At 40.2% G+C, this 22,317-nt stretch overlaps 1 protein-coding gene across 4 annotated transcripts in view; it reads right to left on the bottom strand.

The window, feature by feature from the left end:
* Positions 1 to 3,914: 3,914 nt before the first annotated feature.
* The window catches only part of CNIH4 (cornichon family AMPA receptor auxiliary protein 4), a 47,684-nt gene continuing 29,281 nt past the window's right edge, over positions 3,915 to 22,317 (bottom strand). For 3 of the 4 annotated variants that reach the window (XM_032289380.1, XM_032289379.1, XM_032289378.1), the window contains 3 exons: positions 17,648 to 17,760; positions 12,197 to 12,337; positions 3,915 to 4,110 (listed from right to left, as the gene is read on the bottom strand). In XM_032289380.1, coding sequence (XP_032145271.1) covers positions 4,083 to 4,110; positions 12,197 to 12,337; positions 17,648 to 17,715 — 237 coding nt within the window. In that variant the 5' untranslated portion in view covers positions 17,716 to 17,760 and the 3' untranslated portion in view covers positions 3,915 to 4,082. Of the gene's footprint in view, positions 4,111 to 12,196; positions 12,338 to 17,647; positions 17,761 to 22,317 lie in introns of those variants that run through there. The other variant, XM_032289381.1, reaches the window with a different exon arrangement.

Raw genomic sequence — 22,317 nt, 5'->3', positions numbered from 1 at the left:
AACTGAAAATAAAAGCAGCCTTTACCCAAGAACTTATTAAAGAGCAACCTGAGCTCAGAAACAAGTTAGCTCAGTGAGCAGTCCCTTTAACGTGTCCAGACTGATGATTGTGATTACTGTAGTGCAGAATAACTTGAAAGCTTTGAATAACCTTTAGTCATTAGACTGTATTTAACTGAGGCAAAAAAAAAAAAAAGTTTCTACCTTTTCAAACATTCATGAAAAATATGGATTAGATCCAAAAGGCTTCATTAAACCAAGAATATTTCAATTTTTGCTATATTACATAGTAAAATAGTGTATTTGGTTTAAAGTACATAAACTCAGATGACAAAGATCCAGTAAGTATAGAATTTCAAACTTACCTTCTCTATCTTGCTGCCTATTTCCATATATTACAACAAGTGTATTTAGATTTTGAGGACAACTAATTACACCTAGTATATTTTTCACAACTACTTGGCAAAGTATTACCTGTGAGCAAAGCTGATTTCTCCAATCTCAAATGGAGAACAATTATAGCCACTTTCTAGCCTAGCATGTCAGAGTATTTCATAATGTGACTACCTTGAAAACAAAGATGGTGAACTTTGATTATGCTGCTCCATTGCTGCTTCTCTGACTTAAAGGTCATCAGTTTGACTTCTTGCTGAAAAAGCAATAGAACACCAAAATCAGATTTACTTATTCACTCAACAATCATTTATTGTTTCTGTGTGCATGGCACTGTGTTAGGTGCCAAGAGCAGAAGGAAGAAGATACAAATATGAATGAGTGTACTCTGCCCTCCAGGAACATACAATCTAAGAGTGATTAATTGCATACAAATAACTAACTATAATACCAGATAGAATGTGGTAAGCTACGGGAGATAAAGTACTATGAGAAGCTTTCTTAGCTGTTCAAAAGACCAGGTCAGGTTTTGTTCTACTATCGTCTGCGTGGCAGGTATGAAAAGGCAGCTGAGGGGACCTGCTAGGCTTTGATGAACTGAGCTGCATCTTGGATCTTGCTGCTTCTGCTCTCTCAGCTGAGGTTACAGGGATTAACAAAGGGCAGCTGCTACCACTGAAAGGATAGAAGGAAAAAGGCAGGAGAAAATGATATGTACTAAAAATATGCACATAGGAGCACTCCATAGTAGTCTATTGACTGTGCCCTGGGTACTGCCATTGTAGAGGGACAGGGAAGAGGAGTGGTAAGGGAGAAAGAACACTTGACTGAACATAAGGATTCCAGATGCTCAGAGTTATGACACCTTGAGCAATCGCTAGGCCTCAGTCTCTATCTTTGGGATAAGGGAGTTAGGCAAAATGATCTCTAAGTTCCTCTACAACTCTCCAATCAATCAATGAAAAGCAGAGAAAATTGATAGCATTTTAACCACAGCTTTTTAAAGTCAGTGCTTTTGCTTCCCTTTTCATTATTTGTGGAAGCGCCCCCCAACCCCCAAAGTTTTTTTTTAGCTGGGCATGGTGGCTCACACCTGTAATCTCAACACTTTGGGAGGCTGAGGCAGGAGGATCACTTGAAGCCAGGAATTTGATACCAGCCTAGGCAAAACAGCAAAACCTCTGTCTCTACAAAAACATTTTTTAAAATTAGCTGGGCATGTTGGTATGCACCTAGTCCCAGCTACTTGAGAGGCTGAGGCAAGAGTATTGCTTGAGTCCAGGAGTTTGAGGCTGCAGTGAGCCGTGATTGTGCCACTGCACCCCAGCCTGGGCAACAGGGCAATACCCTGTCTTTAATTAAAAAAAAAAATTTCTTAACTACAGTGATCCTCCAGTTTCCTGGCTTTGATGGACGACTAATATAAGAAGGAAGAGTTTTGTTTTTAACCACAGTTAATGTTTCAGAAGTAAGGAGCTCTTGTCCTTTGTTATAAACATGGCACCTTTCTGATTTGCTCAGCTTCAGCAACTTATGCCTGACATACTGTAAACTGACAGCCCAAAGGCTCTCTCAATTGCATGGGTCACTATTTTGGTTACTAAGAATATCTGAATGAGAAGGTAAAACATTTTGGTCAAAAGTTCTCTACATGGCTGGGCACAGTGGTTCATGCCTGTAATCCCAACACTTTGGGAGGCTGAGGCAGGCGGATCATTTGAGGTCAGGAGTTCAAGATCAGCCTGGCCAACATGGTGAAACCCTGTCTCTACTAAAAATACAAAAATTAGCCGGGAGTAGCTAGCTGTAATCCCAGCTACTTGGGAGGCCGAGGCAGGAGAATCACTTGAACCCAGGAAACAAAGGTTGCAGGGGGCCACAATCACACCACTACACCCCAGTCTGGGCGACAGAGTGAGACCCCATCTCAAAAAAAAAAAGCCTTACCACCTTTGAGTTTAAGTAGCTTGTCTCTCAGTTGCAAGGATTTAAGTTCTCCAACAGCTTCATTGCTTTAAAAATCTTGAGCAGAACATGAAGAGGCACAGGAAGTTAGGAGGAAAGGCAGAGTGAAGGGACTGTGTTTTAAGCAAAAGGTGCCTCTGACGGAAAAGGTATGAAAAAGGGATGCAAGCAAAGTAATGTCTGTGTTACACAGCTTCTTGGCCTTGTGCCTGACGGAAATATAACATTACCACAAGGAGTGATTTCTGTGACCCCAAAGAGGCCAAGAGAGCCAAGTTCACTTTGCCTACCATTTCAACGTTCCTTTTGTGTGCTGCCGGGGCACTACTTCCATCCTTGAAACATGGTCTGTCTGTACAGGGAGTTTGGCTTAGTGGGTCCCTTGCTTCTGCCAAGGCTAGACCTAGTCCAGGACCAAAAGGACATGCAACATTTAATCTTTTGGGGACCACACACCCTGTTTAGCTACCCAATTCTATCTCAACTAGAGTGAATAATCCCTTTGGACTCTGCCATAGGACACAGTCATGTTTTGTCCAATGCTAAGGCTTAAGATAGCAACATTAAAGCACAAACTAAACTAGGACTGAGGATCAATTGCCAGGTTTATTTTACCCTGTGAGAGCTGGCAAACAGAGCTGAGGAAGTGAACTGCTCTCACCAACTGCAAGAGTTTACAAATACAGCTCCAAGGAACAGAATTTGGTTGTATATTGCTATGTCCATGAAATGGCTTGTACTGGGTCTCCCAATTCACAATGTGGTCAGTGCAGAAGGATAGAAGCGTTAATCTGGCACCAAGCAGAACACCAAAAGGCTCAATTTCACTGACAGTGAATGACTATTCCTGCTTCTAATCTGATTAGCATCTTCTACCAAATCACTTCTCCAAACCCATTAAAATACTTATCAGGGAGATTAAATACAATTGGAATAATTGCAATATGAAAACCAGACTGTCAAGAGCCACTTGGGATTGTTTGGGTTTGGGGGCGATTGTGGAGGTAGTGACTTTTAAATGAAAGCTCTCGACAAAATATTACATTGGTTTTTAAATGTTTCCATCAGCAGGAACTACATTGTACCTTGGAAAAATGGCTTATAAGGTTTCACAAATTGTGCAAAGAAATATATAAATATATTCTGAAATGCCATTTTCTGTTGACAGTCTTATAAAAAGACTTTTAGCTGACAGTCTCATAAATTTTTTTTTTTTTAACATAGGTGAAGGATTTTAGTCTCATAAATTTTAAACCATACAAAATGAAGCTGCCGCAACACAGGCAAAAAGGGTAATTAAATTTTTCTTCTATTGTCCAGATCAACAGTGTTGTTTTGTACTCTTAACTTTTCAGTAGACCTGAAGGGCACCTTTGCCATCTCTTCAGTTTGCCCTTTAAAGTGTGTTCTTTATTTATTTGGCATGCAAAGCTAGGATGGCAGTCCTGTTCCTACATACAAATAACCACCTTAGGCATACAGATGATGAAAAACACCTTCAAGTGTTGGCATTCAGCCTAAAGTTGAGAACTAGAAATCTACAGAAACTCAATTCGTGTTTTTTAAATACTTTATATGGTAAAAATACAGCAAAAATAGTTTTTTGTTCAAAGAGGAAAAATATATACTGCTATGGTCACGGTTCTAAGGATGATTTAAGAAGTCTCTGGCTCCTCATCTGTGCACTGTAGTGTACGCTGACTTCAACCACGGCTTCTCCAGCTTCAGTCATTTATCAAAGCTAAGATCATACTGTGGAAAGAAGAAATTAACGTTACTAATGTTTTCTCAGGAATGTTCCTATAGGGCCTGGTCTGTCCAGACTTGCGTCCCTAAGGTTTATGAAGGAACAATCATTTGAGTAAAAGACAATCATTCATACCAAAAGGCAAGAATATATTAGGGTCTTTCATGTCCAAACTTTTTCACTAAAAAAGAGTTATTGGGGGTGGGGTGATAGGGAAAGTTAATTTAAAACCTATAAAGTTTTCCTTCGCAGAAATTGGTAAAATATTTTTTAAAAAAAGAAAAGAAAAAAACCTATGTTAGGCTATAGTTAAAAAACAAGACAAAAACAAACACAAAAACGAGCTTGGTCACGTAAAAAAACAAAAACAAAGCAAAACAAAACAAAAACAAAAACACCTATGTCCAGAAAAAATCCTCTAAATTCTCTAGCCAGAGACTGTTCTATGCCTGGAAACTCTTCTTCCCATCCCAAAACCCCATCAAAGCAGTAACTTCCTACTCAGGTATTGTGATTGGCTCTAGGGCACCTTCTTGGGGAAGCTGGCCCCAGCCCAGGGCAGTTGCACAGCCTCCTTCCTCAGCTCTTCTTCCTGCTGCTGTGGCTTACCTGTTGTCTCTACCACTGGACTATAGGCAACTCTGAGATGAAAGCAGGGCCCAAGCATCACCACTTTCATGTTCTACTAGCACCCCAGCCTGCAATTACCAAGCTCCAAGCTTTTACTGTAGGGATTCTGTGCTGCTCTTTTGTGTCACTTGCAATGCTCTACACAACGTCTGACACACGGCAGTCACTCAATAAACACTATGCCACTAAAACTGCCACAGTTAACAATAACAAAACCATTCTTTCCTTTGAAATACTGGGATCAGCCTTGCTCTGCTGAAATCAAATGCTAAAATACACAGAAATATCCTTACATCACTAGTGGTATAAATAATTGTCCAAATTTAACCATACTAAATGTACTCAATGCACAGTAAAAATTAATGATAGTTGCTAATATTTTTTTAAGATTTTTGATTTTTACTATGGGTCAGCATAAACCTAAGTGTCTTACATGTATTATCTCACTTAGTCCACATTAAAATGTGATAAGTACTATTAATATCATTAATATTCCCTTTTCAGATGAGAAACTGAGGCTCAGAGAGGTTAAGAAACTTGCCCCAGGTCGGGCGTGGTGACTCATGCCTGTAATCCCAGCATTTTGGGAGGCTGAGGTGGGTGAGCCGAGATCATGCCACTGCACCCCGGCCTGGATAACAGAGCGAGACTCTGTCTCAAAAGAAAAAAAAAGGAAAGAAAAGAAACTTGCCCCAGACGTCAATGTAAGTGGTAAAGCTCACATTCCACTAGGCTAGCACCCAATCCAAAAACCAAAACCATGAATTCTCCCCATCCTCTAAAGAAGATAAGGGCCAGGCACAGTGGCCTATAATCCCAGCACTTTGGGAGGCCGAGGCAGGAGGATCACCTGAGGTCAGGAGTTCAAGACCAGCCTGAGCAACATGGAGAAAGCCCGTCTCTACTAAAAATACAAAAAATTAGCCAGGCGTGGTGGCGCATGCCAGTAATCCCAGCTACTTGGGAGGCTGAGGTAGGAGTTGCAGTGAGCCGAGATGGTGGCACTGCACTCCAGCCTGGATGACAGCGTGAAACTCCATCTCAAAACAAAAGAAGATGAGCATTTTTTCAAAACTTGAATTCCATTCAACAAGCCCTGAAATGTCAACGAGGTGCAAGGTACCAGGCAAGGTGTGGCAGGTGTTAGATACAAAGACGAGGAGCATAAAATCTCTGCAATCAAAAAAGCTAATGACTTGGTATTAACAGCAAATCCGCTGTTTAAAAACAGCAACCAAAAGAGAAAAGTGCTGCAAGGACATCTTCCGACCCCTTGAACTATATGTAACACCAAAGGGTAAGGTAATAGCAATGTGGCTGAAAATGACAGAATAATAGGGAAGGGGAAAGGAAGGGAAGAGAGAAAAGAAAACAGTACAGTCAGTGAAGTACACAGCTGCCCAGGCAAACCACTTACCTAACTCGCCTTTTATTTAGTTTTAAAGAACAATACTTTAAACTTGCCCCAAAATTAAATCTTAATTCCTCCAGTCCAACACCCCACTACTTTAAATTCAACAACTAAGAATTCAGAAACTCATGCATATTTTTAAATCCTAAAACTTTGGGTCTACTAAGCAAGATACTGCTCTCCAAGCCTACATTTACTACCCAAAGTATGACTACATGGGCTGTACCTACAGCACCGCCCCCAGGAGATGCCGGCTCTAGTTTACTTTCCAACAGCATGAAAGGGTGGGGGGATGAAGAAAGGATAACCTTGGCCAAGCCAATTCTAGCTTGTTTTTTGTCTCTTCAGAAACAAATATAAGGGAACATATATGATGATAAAGATACAAAAATAATAGAAACAAGAATAGGTACATCATTATGTTCTCATCATTAACCTTTTTTTGCTCCTTATTCATCATCTGATTCTTGGATTAAAAACTAAGCACATTAGTAATAAGGTAGGGTATGAGAACCAGAAACTGAGACCAGTGTGCTTTTTCTGTTCTAGTTTTTAAAATATAGGCTTGAGTGTAGTGGCACAATCTCAGCTCACTGCAACCTCTGCCTCCCTCGTTCAAGCAATTCTCCTGCCTCAGCCTCCCGAGTAGCTGGAAATACAGGCACGCGCCACCACACCCAGCTAATTTTTGTATTTTTTAGTAGAGACGGGGTTTCTCCATGTTGACCAGGATGGTCTCGATCTCTTGACCTCATGATCTGCCTGCCTTAGCCTCCGAAAGTGCTGGGATTACAGGTGTGAGCCACCACGCCCAGACACAATTTAAACTCCAATTTTAATCTAATCCACTAATTGGGTGGATTTAGCACAGTGAAAGGATTTTAGGAAACCTTCTTTAGGCAGAGGCTAAAATGGTTCTGACTTCTAAACTATTTCAGATAAAACAGCAATTGTAAAAAAAAAAAACTGCTATGTATCGTTTCTAGTCAAGAATTTTCTGAGTGGCAGAAGTTTACTTGAGTATAAGTTTTTCCTAATAGTCCTTACGTGTATGTGAAAAATGAAACTCTACCTAGGGGAAAAAATAAAAATGATCAATTAAAGCTTTGATACAAAGGTTAGGCCTGATTCTAACTTCTCAAAGGTTTACTCAAATCATATACACAGGAATTTTTTTTCTCCTTGGCTCTCTTCTATGCATCTATGATGGATAAAGGGAAAGGTGGCATGTTCCCCTCTAAAACACACAGGAATAGTTCAAAATAGGACTATATAGGCTTCCAGTGTCTGATAGCCAATCCTTCATATTAACTCTTACTTCCAGTGTGTTATAACTGGAGGACTGATATAACTTTACCACAACAGACCACTTGGCATGCTGGAGAATCAGCATCACACCTAAATTACTTATTGCCAAGAAAGATCAGCACAATTTGGATAAAAGCTGCTGAGAGCTGCTGCCAGTGGTATGATCCCCCAGAGACCATGAGTAGGATGGTCACTGAGGCACATCTATTAATGCTGATAACAGGCAGTGGAACTCCAAGTTGTATACTACTAGGGCAGGAAAAAAATAGCAAAGACACTTTTAAGCATGATGATAGCCTCAACAGCTAAGGCATAACTAAGATGTCACAGGGTAGATCCACTGTAGCTCAGACAGAAAGCTGATTCAATGACATACATAAACAATTTACACAGCCACAAGGAACTTACATAATCCCCGAAGTTCCACCATATCAATGCAAAAATCCTATAGTATAGTAATATCTCATGTAAGATTATTCACTCAAGGTGGTAGCAAAAATACTAAAAGAAAAACAGTAAAGTTACAAAATATAGTCTCAAACCCTTTTAAAAGGCCTAAAAGTGTTTTCACGGTTTCAGTGAAAGTTTCAGCTAAAAGCAGCCTAAATCCTCTTTACATTTAGTTAATAAGTAAAACAAATAGCTAAAGTATGCAAAGGAGTTTACCTAACTTGTTTACTCATAGTTTTAAAACTAACATTTAAGCCAAATAATCCTCTCAAAAAAAACTTAATCAAAAATAATTATCCACTAATAGGGTCTGCTTTAAGCATCAAAACCTGCGCTTTAATTTTCACTCTAGTAGTGTTAACTCAAGCCTTTGCCAATTAAACTTTACTAGATAAATGCGAGTCTCACTAGCTAAACAAGGCGGGCAGTTGCAACTGTTTACAGCGCTCTCCAAAGTGCCTGTAAGCCACCCAGTCACACTCAGCCAAACTGGCAAAGCATAATATCTGTGTGTCAGTGTACTTTATTCATTCGTTAAGTCAAAGTCTGCAGGACAGACCCCCGCAAGTAGTAACCCCAATAGCGGCACCCAACGTGGGGCAACTCCAACAGTAGTGCAGCCGTGTGAGGAAAACTGTTAAGAGAACCCTGACATAATCATTGCTGTGAAAAGAACGCAACAACCCTCCAAAAACAAAAGTGCAGAAGACCACGAAGTCGAGTCAGTAAAAGAGTAAGTCAGTAAGTTATTAGTACCCACTAAAGATTACCAAATTCAAGAAAAGATTGTTCAGGCTAAAGTTTCATCAGTTCAACAAAAACAGTATATAAAAATATTAAAATAGTTGCTTAAAGCCAGTAAAGCAACAGTTTCACTGGTTCATTTAAAAGACCTAATGCAAACTTGTTTCCCAAAGCCCGCAGTTCCCAGAAAAAAACATTAGACTTCTCTAAGAACAAGTGAGGAAAAGTCTTAAACAGCATCATGCACAAAGGCAACAAGTCCCAGTAACTCAATCACCAAGCCAAAATAACACACACAAAAAAAGTTTTGTGTAAGCCCCCTACTCCAATAAATAAGAAAAAAAGGATTCGAAGGGGAGCTCTTAGCCTGCCTAGTAATGCAAGATCAACAAGGCAATCAAATACATAAAAAGATAAAGAAAAACATTAAAGACCAAAGCTGTGTGGTCAAGCAAGCAGTAAAAAAGCCCGAAAACCCAAAGCCAGCAAATGCTCTCAAAAACAGCTTGCACGCAGCAACAGCAACGAAGAGCCAGGCTCAGCGCGCCAAAGTTGGCCAGCTAAGGAGGCGCACGTAAGTTCTTCCCAGCCAGCAGCAACTGCCCAGTGGCTAAGAGGAAGGGGCAAGTGGAAGGTGGCCGACCGGAACCCACGCTGCTGCTCTCTTGGCTCCGTAGGCAGCGCACAGCAAAACTTCATATGTTCCTTGTTTACAAGCTCTGCTAAAATTTAAGTAAAATTTAAGAATTTGTAAGACCTTTTTCTAATAATAGCCACTGTTGTTATTCCTTACCCTTAACATAGTTCTTTTACAATCCTATTTAATAGTAACCTCTAAAAGAGAAGTTACAGCTAGCCCATAAATTAAAGAGCAATTAAAAGCCATATAGCTTTGTCCCCAATAAAAAAATTCCTATAAACTAATAAGTTGCAAAACCTGTCTTCTATAGTAAAAGGCAACACTACTAGTACAAGCCTTATTTACCCTTAATTTTCTAAATTTAAATAACAAATTTCAATCAGCTGTAAAAATGCACTTTGCTAAAACCTCTCAAGGCAGCAAGAGATTCGAAAGAGAAACTGAAAAGTAAAAAATAAAAAATAAACACAAAAAGTAAAACTAAAGAAAAGAGAAAAAAAGTTAAACTAAAAAAAAGTGTAAAAATGAGAGAGAGAGAGAGAGAGACAAGGAAGCAAAGAGAAGTAAAACAAAAAGAGAAGGAGAAAAAGACAAAGTTAAGGCATGTTAAAAATTGTAAAAGTCATAAATGTTATAAAAATTTATGGAGTGGCAGAGGAGTGGTAAAAAAATTTATGCGGAAAATGTATAATTTTGTTTTAAAAGTCTAAGCAAGTTTTAAAATGTTAATTGTGAAAAAAATTCTACGTAAACTTATTAGCTAAAGTTAAAAAAAGTATCTAGATTTTCTGTAAACTAAACACTAAAATAAAGCACAAGTTTTTCTAAAAGCACTAACCTGCTCTCTTGTAAAAGTTATAAAGGTCTCTTAGCACAGGCACAACCTCTAAAATTTCCAGTACGCCAGCACCAGCCTAAAAGCTACGTCCTCATTAAAAAAAAAAAAAAAAAAACCTCAAGCTAGCCTAAGAAAAATCCTAGACACATGCCCCAAACGTCACCTGAAGAATGCTAAAAAAGAATGCAAGAGGCTAAGCGAATCCTACTCCAAACACAGACATCATTCACTCCAAATAATTTGTTTCGTTTTTATTCTCTCTGCCTGCAACCTGTATCTGCTACACTCTATTAAGCCCATCTTCTATTCTGCCTTTTTTCTGTCCTGTTACTTAGACACCCACTTCCCAGCCTATAATAACGTAACTACTTAGCCAAAAAAATTAACATACCCCAAGTAAAATCCATGCCACCCCAAAGCACCTTACGGTGCCTAGGACACCTTAGCACCTCCCTTAACACCTAGCATAAAGCACATCATAATTCCAGTCACAACTATACTATAAACTTTATTCATAACACTAATCAGTGCCTAATTTGCATTAGCCATCCATATGTTTTCCTTACAAGAACTAACATTTCCATTATACCCCAAAACTCCACGTTTGTAACCCAAGTGCAAAAACAAGATTAGTTTGCCTCAGGTATCACTAATCACAACATATCTAATTTAAAAATTACTAGTGTCATAATATTAAAATCTGAAGCATTCCTACCAATTTAACAGGCAATTAGCAAAGTTCCTCTGCCCTTTCCACCTTAAAACATGCCCTGTCCCAAGTCAAACACAAAAGATTCATAGTTACACTCATGGCCTTTATAGTCTCAGCCATAGTCATCCTAGCAACTGCCAGCCTTGCAGTAGCATCTATGACTTAGTCAATAAAAATAGCTGCTTTTATAAATAATCTAGACAAAAATGTGTCTAATTAACTTCTTTTACAGCAAAGTATAAATCAAAAAATTCCTGCAAGTCTTCAAGTCCTCAAGGCTGCTGTAGAATATGTGGAGAAGAGACAAGATACATTAATATTCCAACAGCAATTAAGCTGCAACTAAGAACATAAGCATATGTGTCACTTCTCTACCATAAAATCAATCAATACATACTCAAGATAAAGTGAAACACCTCCAAAAAACCTTTCATAACAATTTAACAGCAAATGTAAAGCAACTTAAAATTTTTAAATCCCTTCACACTGTAAATCTACACACCCAACAGCCATATAGAAAAGTGTGCAAAATCATCTCTCCTAGTTAAACCCCCCTCCTAGAAATCACTCTTTAACTAATAAAAATGTTGCTGACTGTATTCATAACTGTTCTGTTATTTGTTAATTCTAAAATGCAAAACCAGAATAAAAGCAATAACGACCTTGCCTAACAGACCAGTTGCTGCAACATCTCTTCAGTCAACAAAACCTAATATTAAAAACAAAACAGGGGGAGACATAAGAACTCACTCAAGGCAGCAGAAAAATATTAAAAGAAAAATAGTAGAGAAAGTTATGAAATACAGTTTCAAACCCTTTTAAAAGGCCTAAATGTTTTTTCATAGTTTCAGTAAGTTTCAGCTAAAAGCAGCCTAAATCTCCCTTGCATTTAGTTAACAAGTAAAACAAGTAACTAAAGTATGTAGAAGAGTTTACCTAACTTGTTTACTCATGTAGTCTTAAAACTAACCTTTAAGCCAAATAGCCCTCTCAAAAAAAAGTTAACCAAAAATATTATCCACTAATAGTATTTGTTTTAAGCATCAAAACCTGTGCTTTAATCTTCACTCTAGTAGTCTTAACTCAAACCTTTGTCATTTAAACTTTACTAAATAAATGCGAGTCTCACTAGGTAAAAAGGCTGGCAGCTGAACTGTTTACAACGCTCTCCAAAGCACCTGTAAGCTGACCAGTCACATTCAGCCAAACTAGCAAAGCATAATGTCTCTGTCAGTGTACTTTATTTATCCATTGTTTAGTCAGTCTACAGGACAGACCCTCACAAGTAGTAACTCCAACAATCTCACCCTTCAAAAACAAATACGGCATCTAAGAAAATACCAGGACTCTAAACTCACCTATAAAGATACATGAAGAAACAGAGCAAGTGGAAACCAAGCTTGATCATGGCTTCTTTCATGTGTGACTTCAGCTGCCCTCGATTGTGTATTTCTGTTGGATCAAACACTCCCATGTTACCACTTGGCACCATAATGTAGCTGACAAATAAAAGGATACACACATTAGAAGCAAAATCAAATCATAGGCATATGTATTCAAATATAAGTAGCCAATAAGATCAACTTTTAAAAGTGGACCAATCAGGCCAGGTGCAGTGGCTCATGCCTGTAATCCCAGCACTTTGGGAGGCCGAGGCAGGCAGATCACTTGAAGTCAGAGTTCAAGACCAGCCTGGCCAACATGGTAAAATCCCGTCTCTACTAAAAATACAAAAATTAGTCGGGCATGGTGGCAGGCACCTGAAATCCCAGCTACTCGGGAGGCTGAGGCAAGAGAATCACCTGAACCCAGGAGGCAGAGGTTGCAGTGAGCCAAGACTGTGCCATTGAGCCCCAGCCTCGGTGACAGAGCAAGACTCCATGTCAAAAATAAAAAGTGAACCAATCATACCAGCCTTAAAATTCATACCACATATGGACAGAGTAGTATGATAATGTCATGGGCTGCCACTTAGTTTCCTTTTTAAAGTTACAATACTATTAATTTTCTGCCCTCTGAAATGAATACAGTAACATTCCAGAAAAGGGTATTTTATGCACTAAAATCCTTTTACTTACCTGTAGAAAACTACCATACCAGTCATTTCTACAGCCCTTTTTATTAGACAAAGGTTAAAGGAGGCTCCAAACCCAAACCAATTTTATTAAGTTCTTAGAAACTTCATTATGGTAACAGGGAAATTAAGGATGCTGGATTGAGAGGATCAATGAGTTTAAGTGTCTGGGCTTCAAAATCCAGACTGTGTCATTTGTGTAACATATATGTCTTAACCTAGAATGTCCATGAATTCTTCCTGCTCTCACATCTAAGCTTCTTCTAGTACAACCTTAGATTTCTCACTTGTCATAGAGCTTCTCAATTATCATTTCTTTGAAATGCAAAGGACTCTGAGTTCCACAAATCTGAAATCCTCCTTAAAATTCCAGAAGCCCAACTATAGCTGAATAGAGGGTAGTTTCATTGGAAGATCCAGATAACATCCATCCTTGTCTAACTTCTAGGTTATCTAATAAGTGTCACCATTTTCTTAGTGATCCTTAAAAATTTCTTCTTACCAAACTCGGATTTCTCTCTTCCTCATCTTTCATAGTCAGTCCATCAAACCTTTGTCCAGTCTTTCTTCCTACCACCATTTATTTAGATGTCTCCATTTTTTTTCTTTTTAGATTTTTTATTTTTGTGGGCACATAGTAGGTATATATACTTACGGGTTACATGAGATATTTTGATATAGGCATGCAATGTGTAATAATTACATCAGGGTAAATGGGGTATCCATCACCACAAGCATTTATCCTTTGTGTTACAAATTGTGTTACAATTGTACTCTTTTAGGTTTTTTTTTTCTTCAATTTTGAATCTCTGTTGCCCAGGCAGGAGTACAGTGGCACAATCTCGGCCCACCACAACCTCCTCCTCCTGGGTTTAGGCAGTTCTCCTGCCTCAGCCTCCCGTAGCTGGGATTACAGGTACCTGCCACCACACCCGGTATAAGTTTTGTATTTCTAGTAGAGATGGTTTCGCCATGTTGGCCAGGGTGGTCTTCAACTCCTGACCTAAGGTGATCCGCCACCTCGGCCTCCCAAAGTGCTGGGATTACAGGCATGAGCCACTGCGCCCAGCCTTCTTTCAGTTATTTAAAAATGTACAATTAAATTATTTTTGCTATAATCACCCTGTTGTGCTAGCAAATACTAGGTCTTATTCATTCTTTCTATTTTTTTGTTCCCATTAACCCTCCGCACTTCCCCGCTCAACCCCTGCTACCCTTCCCAACCTCTGGTAAACCTTTCTTCTACTCTCTATCTCCAAGAGTTCAATTGTTTTAAAATTTAGCTCCCACAAATGAGTGAGAACAGGCAAAGTTTGTCTTTCTGTGCCTGGCTAATTTCACTTAATGTAATGATCTCCAGTTCCATCCTTACTGTTACACATGACAGGATCTCATTCTCAGCTGTCTCTTTCTCATTCCTGGTATCATAACACTGTTCCAGCATATATTATCTCACCTCCTTCTCCATTCAATTAATACTACAAATTGCTTCCAGGATATATGTTCCAGCATATATTATCTCACCTACTTCTCCACCCAATCAATACTACAAATTGCTTCCAGGAAAATCTTCATCAAAAAAAAAAAGAAAGAAAAAAAAGACACACAATCAAAAGAGTTGGCAAGGATGTAGAGAAACTGGAACCCCCAATAAACAGTTGGTGGGAATGTCAAATTGTGCAGATGTAGCTGGGCACAATGGTTCACACCTGTAGCCCCAGCACTTTGGGTGGCTGAGGTGGGAGGATTGCTTGAGCCCAGGAGGTCGAGGTTATAATGAGCCAAGATCATGCCACTGCACTCCAGCCTGGGCAAGAGAGGGAGATCCTGTCTCAAAAAAAAAAAAAAAAATAGTGCAGCTGCCTCCAAAAACATTCAGGCAGTTCCTCAAAAGGTTAAATATAGAGTTCACCATATGACTAAGTGATTCCACTCCCAGGTATTTGCCTCTTTGTCCTGTAGACTACTGTACTTTATGTCTAACAGCAAAGAAGTTATATGAATGACTAATAAACACATTAAAGGATACTTAACAGCATAAAGTACAGTAGTCTGAAAATTATCTGTTGATTTTTTAAACCTTTTTAGACAGGAGGTAAACTTGTGACCAGCAGACAGCCAACCTGCCACTGTAGTTACCAGGGCAATAAATACACATGATCTTTGTCTTTATAATTAAATAAAAAAAGAATCTTTGGGTTTTTTTAATTTTGTTTTTTGTTCTGTTTTTGAGACTGAGTCTCATTCTGTTGCCCAGGCTGGAGTGCAGTGGTGCAATCTCAGCTCACTGCAACCTCCGCCTCCCAGGTTCAAGCGATTGTTCTCCATCAGCCTACCAAGTAGTTGGAACTACAAGCGCATGCCACCACACCTGGCTAATTTTTGTATTTTAAGTAGAGATGGGGTTTTGCCATGTTGGCCAGGCTGGTCTCGAGCTCCTGACCTCAGGTGATCCACTCACCTGAGCCTCCCAAAGTGCTGGGATTACAGGTGTGGGCCACCATGCCCAGCCTAAAAACAGAATCTTTGGACTTGACTTCATAGAGCCTTCTACCACTATCTACAAAGAAGCCATGCCAAGGCTGGCTTTTCTAGTATGTTTTCATTTCTAGTAGAGATGACTGACAGTACGGTCTGGTATAACAACATTAAGATCCACAGTCTCAAAGGTTCAAGTCCCCAGTCTCACTCCCAAAGTTGTGTTTCACTCAGTGAAACTAGAGAGAGACCTAGCTGTGCTAAAAGTCAACCTGGGACTAGCCCTCAGCAGAAATGCAAGTAATCTGTGTTCCCAGCCCAGAGCTCACGTTAGGGTGTTGGTCTATGCAACTAATCATGGGAGAATACTAAGAAACTTGAAAGACGCCAGGCGCAGCAGTGTGCACCTATAGTCCCAACTACTCAGGAGGCTAAGGTGGGAGGATCACTTGAGCCCAGGAGTTCAAGGCTGTAGTACGCTACATCATGCCTGTGAATAGCCATTGCATTCCAGCCTGAGCAATACAGACAGACTTCATCTCTTTAAAAAAAAAAAAGAAGGCCGGGTGCAGTGGCTCAAGCCTGTAATCCCAGCACTTTGGGCGGCCAAGGCGGGAGGATCACAAGGTCAGGAGTTCGAGACCAGCCTGGCCAATATGGTAAAAACCCCATTTCTACTAAAAATATAAAAATTAGCTGTGCATGCTGGCATACGTTTATAATCCCAGCTACTCGGAAGGCTGAGGCAGGAGAATTGCTTGAACCCAGGAGGCAGAGGTTGCAGTGAGCTGAGATCACACCACTGTACTCCAGCCTAGGTGACAGAACGAGTCTCCATCTTAAAAACAAACAAAAAAAAAGTCAGCTGGGTGTGGTGACTCATGCCTGTAATCCCAGCATTTTGGGAGGCCAAGGCAGGTGGATCACCTGAGGTCTGGAGTTCGAGATCAACATGGAAAATCCCATCTGTACTAAAAACACAAAATTAGCTGGGCTTGGTGGTGCATGCCTATAATCCCATTTACTTGGGAGGTTAAGGCAGAGGAATCACTTGAACATAGGAGGCAGAGGCTTTGGTGAGCCAAGATCGCACCATTGTACTCCAGCCTGGGCAACAAGAGCAAAATTCCATCTCAAGAAAAAAAAAGGCCAGGCACAGTGGCTCACGCCTGTAATCCCAGCACTTTGTGAGGCCAATGTGGGTGAAGCTATAGTAGAGCAGCAATCCATAAATATAACAATTGCAGGTTTGTCAAGATTATTCCAGAGGTCTTCACAAGAAAGTATGCTATGTATAATAGCCTAACTATAAAATTGTATACAGTCATGGTTTCCATTGAGCTCATTTTTGTTTTTTCTTTAAATTATTTATTTATTTATTTTTAAAGACGGGGTTTCACCATGTTGGTCAGGCTGGTCTTGAACTCCCAACCTCAGGTGATCCACCCGCCTTGGTCTCCAAAGTGCTTGGATTACAGGCGTGAGCCACTACACCCGGCCATTGAGCTCATTTTGAACAAACTTCCTAAATGTATTAAGTCAAAAATTTTAAAAAATTACGTAATTTGCAGCTTTTGCATGTAATTCCAGCCTGGCGACGTGGCTCATGCCTATAATCCCAACACCTTGGGAGGCTGAGGTGGGAGGTGGGCGGACTGCTTGAGGTCAGAAGTTTGAGACCAGCCTGGCCAAAATGGTGAAACCCTGTCTACTAAAAATACAAAAATTAGCCAGGCATTGTGGCGGCCACCTGAATCCTAACTACTAGACAGGCTGAGGCAGGAGAATGGCTTGAACCTGGAAGGTGGAGTTTGCACTGAGCCAAGATTGAGCAACTGCACTCTGGCCTGGGTGACAGCGTGAGACTCCGTCTCTAAAAACAAACCTATTAAAAACCTTTTTTTGGCCCCGCACAGTGGCTCACACCTGTAAATAATCTCAGCACTTGGGGAGGCTAAGGCAGGCAGATCACTTGAGGTCAGGAGTTCAAGACCGGCCTGGCCAACATGGTTAAACCCTGCCTCTACTAAAAACACAAGAATTAGCCAGGCATGGTGGTACACACCTGTAGTTCCAGCTACTCGGGAGGCCAAGGTAGGAGACTCACTTGAACTGCGGTGGAAATTGCAGTGAGCCAAGATAGATCGCACTACTACACTCCGGCCTGGGTGCTACAGCAAGATCCTATCTTGAAAAAACCACGATTTAAAAAAATTTTTAAACTGCCTTGACACCAAATGAAACAAACTATACTCACCGATATATATTCCAAGTGGCAACAGGGAAGTTGAGAAGGAAGATGAACCAGTGCAATGAAATGAGCATTAATACAGTGACAATGGTATGGCCAATCAATTCTGGAATTACCCACTGCAATGGAAAAACACAGTATTACATCTCACTGCTATGTCCTTCCTGACTGTACATGTTATTTGAAACTAAATCAATGAATGTACAGAGAAGTTACAAGCTACTGTTTCAAGATTCTTTTTAGACTCACATGTCCCAGATTTGCATACTGCTATAACTTTGTATCCCATGCAAATACATCTGGGCAAAGCTTAAAAATAAAGCACTTAAATTTTAATTACTTTTTATCCTAAGCAAAGGCTTACGTTCATTCATTAAGCAGGTTTGAATGAGAACTAGAGAAAAAAATAGAGTATTGTTTACTGCCTATTCTGGTATCTATGCCAAAGCCTGTAACTCTAATTCGGGATGGTTGATATCCGTACACATGTTGCCTTTCAAGTCAGAATAGCAAACTTAAACATTTTCCAATCTCCTGAATCCCTAGGAAACCATTTCGTATTCAGAGAAAAAAAATGTAAACGCTTACAATAATAGCTCAAAGTTGACCAAATACGATAATGAACAGAATGCCATCAGCTTTACAGAGCTTCATGCCCTTCCCTATGCTCTCTGTTGACTGTGTAATATTGTAGTTCCATGCATCAACAGCTTTTGTGGCAGGGTTCTGAATTCACCAACAGCCTTCCTTTCCTGTGAGTACAGATTTTTAATTAAAGTTAACTTCTTTTAGTGGAAGTTAACGTTTAATGAAAGAAACTGGCATGTCTCACTTTCAGAAATGAGGAAAACAAAACTCAAAGTGGTTAGGTAAATTGCCCAAGGTTACACAGCTAAATAGTAGCAGAACACTATAGTGTAAGCCAGCTGGGCACGGTGGCTCACGCCTGCAATCCCAGTACTTCGGAAGGTGGAGACAGGCGGATCACGAGGTCAGGAAGTCAAGACCTGCCTGGCCAACATGGTGAAACCCTATCTCTACTAAAAATACAAAAAAATGTGCTGGGCATGGTGGCACGTGCCTTAATCCCAGCTACTCGGGAGGCCAAGGCAGGAGAATTGCTTGAACTAGGAGCTGGGAGGCAGAGGTTGCAGTGAGCTGAGATTGTACCAGCACTCCAACTTGGGCTACAGAGCGAGACCCTGTCTCAAAGAAAACACACACACACATACACACACACACACACACACACAGAGACTCTATCTCAAACACACACACACATACACACAATATAAACCCGGGCACAATGACCTCAGACCTCTTGCATTTAGATTTTGGATACTCTTTTGGTAAAATAAAGTAGAGATTTTTCTGGGCCATAAACCTAATTTGCAATCAACTTGGTTATACTTTTTAAAATGCATATTACATATTGGAAAGTTCTAGCTGATTGCATACTTCTTACAAGCATGAGCTACAAAATCAAACCTGGAATGCTATGTCCTATTTATTAGCTGTGTAATCTTGGGAAAAGTTACCCTCTGGAAGCCACAATGTTTTCATCTATAAAATATACATACTACCTATCTCACGAAGTTGTTGTAAAGAATTAGATGAAATAACATGTAAGCCACATACAAAGTAGGCACTCGATAAAATGTCAGCTAGTGAATACTACTAATATTCTCCAAGCCATACCATATTCCTTTTTTTTTCTTTTTTGTTTTATTTTCTTAGTTTTGCCCTATCATATTCCTAAAGCTGTAGCCTTCAGTCTTTGGATTTCTTGTTGTAGGCTGCAATCATCTTTGTTTTACACAGACACAGACCTGAAACATGTTTCTTTTTTCTCTCTCTCTCTTGTTTTACTTTTGTAGAGAGGAAGTCTCCCTATGTTACCAGGGTTGGTCTCGAACGCCTGAGCTCAAGTGATTCTCCCTCCTCGGTTTCCCACAGTACTGGGATTAAAGGTGTCAGCCACTACACGCAGCCTGAAATACATTTCAGGAAGTGAGACTTAACCTTATTATGCTTGGTTTACTAAATTTCAAACAAGTTCTCTGTTTTTCGTCTCTTTCTTCCTTAATGATATGCCCTTCCCCAAATTTGTTCTCAGCACATTGGCACTAGACTCATATCCTCCATGTAGGAGTTTGGAGAATTCTTCTCTAAAGTAAATGACTCAAAAATAACACCTACCAAAAAACCGCCATTCAGGTACCCCAACAAAAGTCCAGGTAGATACCAATCAACCTACAGGGAAGTCTACCAGTCAACAAATCTATACCAGCCAATGAGATTTCAATGAGCATTTTAGTGCTTTCCCCTTAAATATGAATAGGCAGTCATGTATCAGAAACTTGAAGAAAGCCTCCAAAATGAAAGACAGAGGGGGAAAAGAAAAAAAAGGAAAAGAACTTGATGGAAACAGATATAATACAGGAAGCAGAAGAAAATTTCAAAAATACTGTAATCAGCCAGGCATGGTGGTGCACACCTGCAGTTCCAGCTACTTGGGAGGCTAAGGTGGGAGAATCACTTAAGTCTAGAAATTCAAGGCTGCAATTAGGTATGATTATGCCATTGTACTTCAACCTGGATGAGAGAAGACGACCCTATCTTTAATAAAAAATAGAAAAATACTATAATCAGTATTCTCAGAGAACTAGGAGTCAAACATAAGCCAAGAAAATATAAAGCTCTTAAAAATTAACATTTTAACATAAATGTTACATTTATTAGAAAATTCAGAAGACTGGGTAAGATGGCTTATGCCTGTAATCCCAGCACTTTGGGAGACAAAGGAAGGCAGATCACCTGAGGTCAGGAGTTCAAGACCAGCCTGGCCAACATGGAAAGACCCCATTTCTACTAAAAATACGAAAATTAGCCAGGCATGGTGGCAGGCACCTGTAATTCCAGCTACTCGGGAGGCTGAGGCACGAGAATCACTTGAACCTGGGCGGTGGAGGTGGCAGTGAGCTGAGATTGTGCAACTGCACTCCAGTCTGGGCAACAAGATCAAAACTTCACCTCAAAAAAAAAAAAAAGAAAAAGGCTGGGCACGGTGGCTCACATCTGTAATCCTGGCACTTTGGGAGACTGAGGCAGGCAGATCACCTGAGGTCAGGAGTTCGAGACCAGCCTGGATAGCATGGTGAAATCCCGTCTCCACTAAAAATGAAAATTAGCTAGGCATAGTGGCGGGCGCCTGTAATCCCAGCTACTCAGGAGGCTGAGACAGGAGAATCACCTGAACCTGGGAGGCAGAGGTTGCAGTGAGCTGAGATCGCGCCATTGCACTCCAGCCTGGGCAACAAGAGCAAAATTCCGTCTCAGACAAAAAAAAAAAAGAGAGAGAGACAGAGAGAAAGAAAAAGAAAATCCAAAAGAAAAAGCAAGGGAAATAATAAAAACGGCAGAAAAAAAAAAATCAAAGGAATAAAACTAAGAAAAAAGAAAAACTGGCAGATCAATTATCTAGTCAGTGGAAGTTGTAGAAAGAGAAGGAGGGAAAAAAGATGGGGAAGAGACGTCAAAGAAAGAATACAAGAAAATATCCTGTATTGAAAGAACCTATCAGATGTCCAAAACAAATGAGAAAGGCCTTTTAAAAAGTACACAAAGATATAGCACTGTATAATTTCAAAACACCAAGGATAAAGAAAAGATTCTAAAACTTCCCCATAGAGGACAGGAAAAGAGAGAGAGAGAAAACCATATTAAAAACATAAGAAATAAAAAATGGCATGACATTTCTCAACTTGAACAACACTGGAAGTCAGGAGACCACCAAAGGATGTAAATTTAATTGCCATTTACCTTATCTCAAGAAGCTCCATGAGGCTGGGCGCAGTGGCTCATGCCTGTAATCCTAACACCTTGGAAGGCCAAGGCGGGCAGATTGCTTGAGACCACGAATTTCAGACCAGCCTGGGCCACATAGATCTGGTCGCTACAAAAAATTTTTAAAATTAACCAGGTATAGTGGCACACACCTGTAGTCCCAGCTATGTGGGAGGCTGAGGTGGAAGGATTATTTGAGCCTGGGAGGTCAAGGCTGCAGTGAGCCATGATCACATCACTGCACTCCAGCCTGGGCAACAGAGTGAGACTCTGCCTCAAACAATCAAACTAAATTCATGAAAAGTTTTAAAATATGGAGCTAAGGTCAGCCATGGTGGCTGACACCTGTAATCCCAGCACTTTTGGTGGCCAAGACAGCAGGATTGCTCAAGGCCAGGAGTTCGAAACCAGTCTAGGCCACACACTGAGATCCTGTCTCTACAAAAGAATTTAAAAATTAGCCAGGTGGCCGGGCATGGTGGCTCACACCTATAATCCTAGCACTTTGGGAGGCTGAGGCAGGTGGATCACTTGAGGTCAAGAGTTTGAAAAACAGCCTGTGCCGATTCAGAGCATCAAAAAAGAAAAAAAAATGAAAAAAAAAAAAAAAGAAGAAAAGAAAGAAAGAAAACCAGCCTGGCCAACATGGTGAAACCCCAACTCTACTAAAAATACAAAAAAATTAGCTGGGTGTGGCGCCAGGAGCCTGTAATCCCAGCTATTTGGGAGGCTAAAGCAGGAGAATCACTTGAACCTGGGAGGCAGAGGTTGCAGTGAGCCAAGATTGTGTCATTACACTCCAGCCTGGTGACACAGTGAGACTCCCTCTC

This window comes from Sapajus apella, unplaced genomic scaffold (assembly GCF_009761245.1).
Source record: "Sapajus apella isolate SASKATOON/1434 unplaced genomic scaffold, GSC_monkey_1.0 scaffold22, whole genome shotgun sequence".
In the NCBI taxonomy this organism is placed as follows: Eukaryota; Metazoa; Chordata; class Mammalia; order Primates; family Cebidae; genus Sapajus; species Sapajus apella.
The sequence above is the reverse complement of the archived record's forward strand: the minus strand, read 5'-3'. Positions and strand labels throughout refer to the sequence as shown.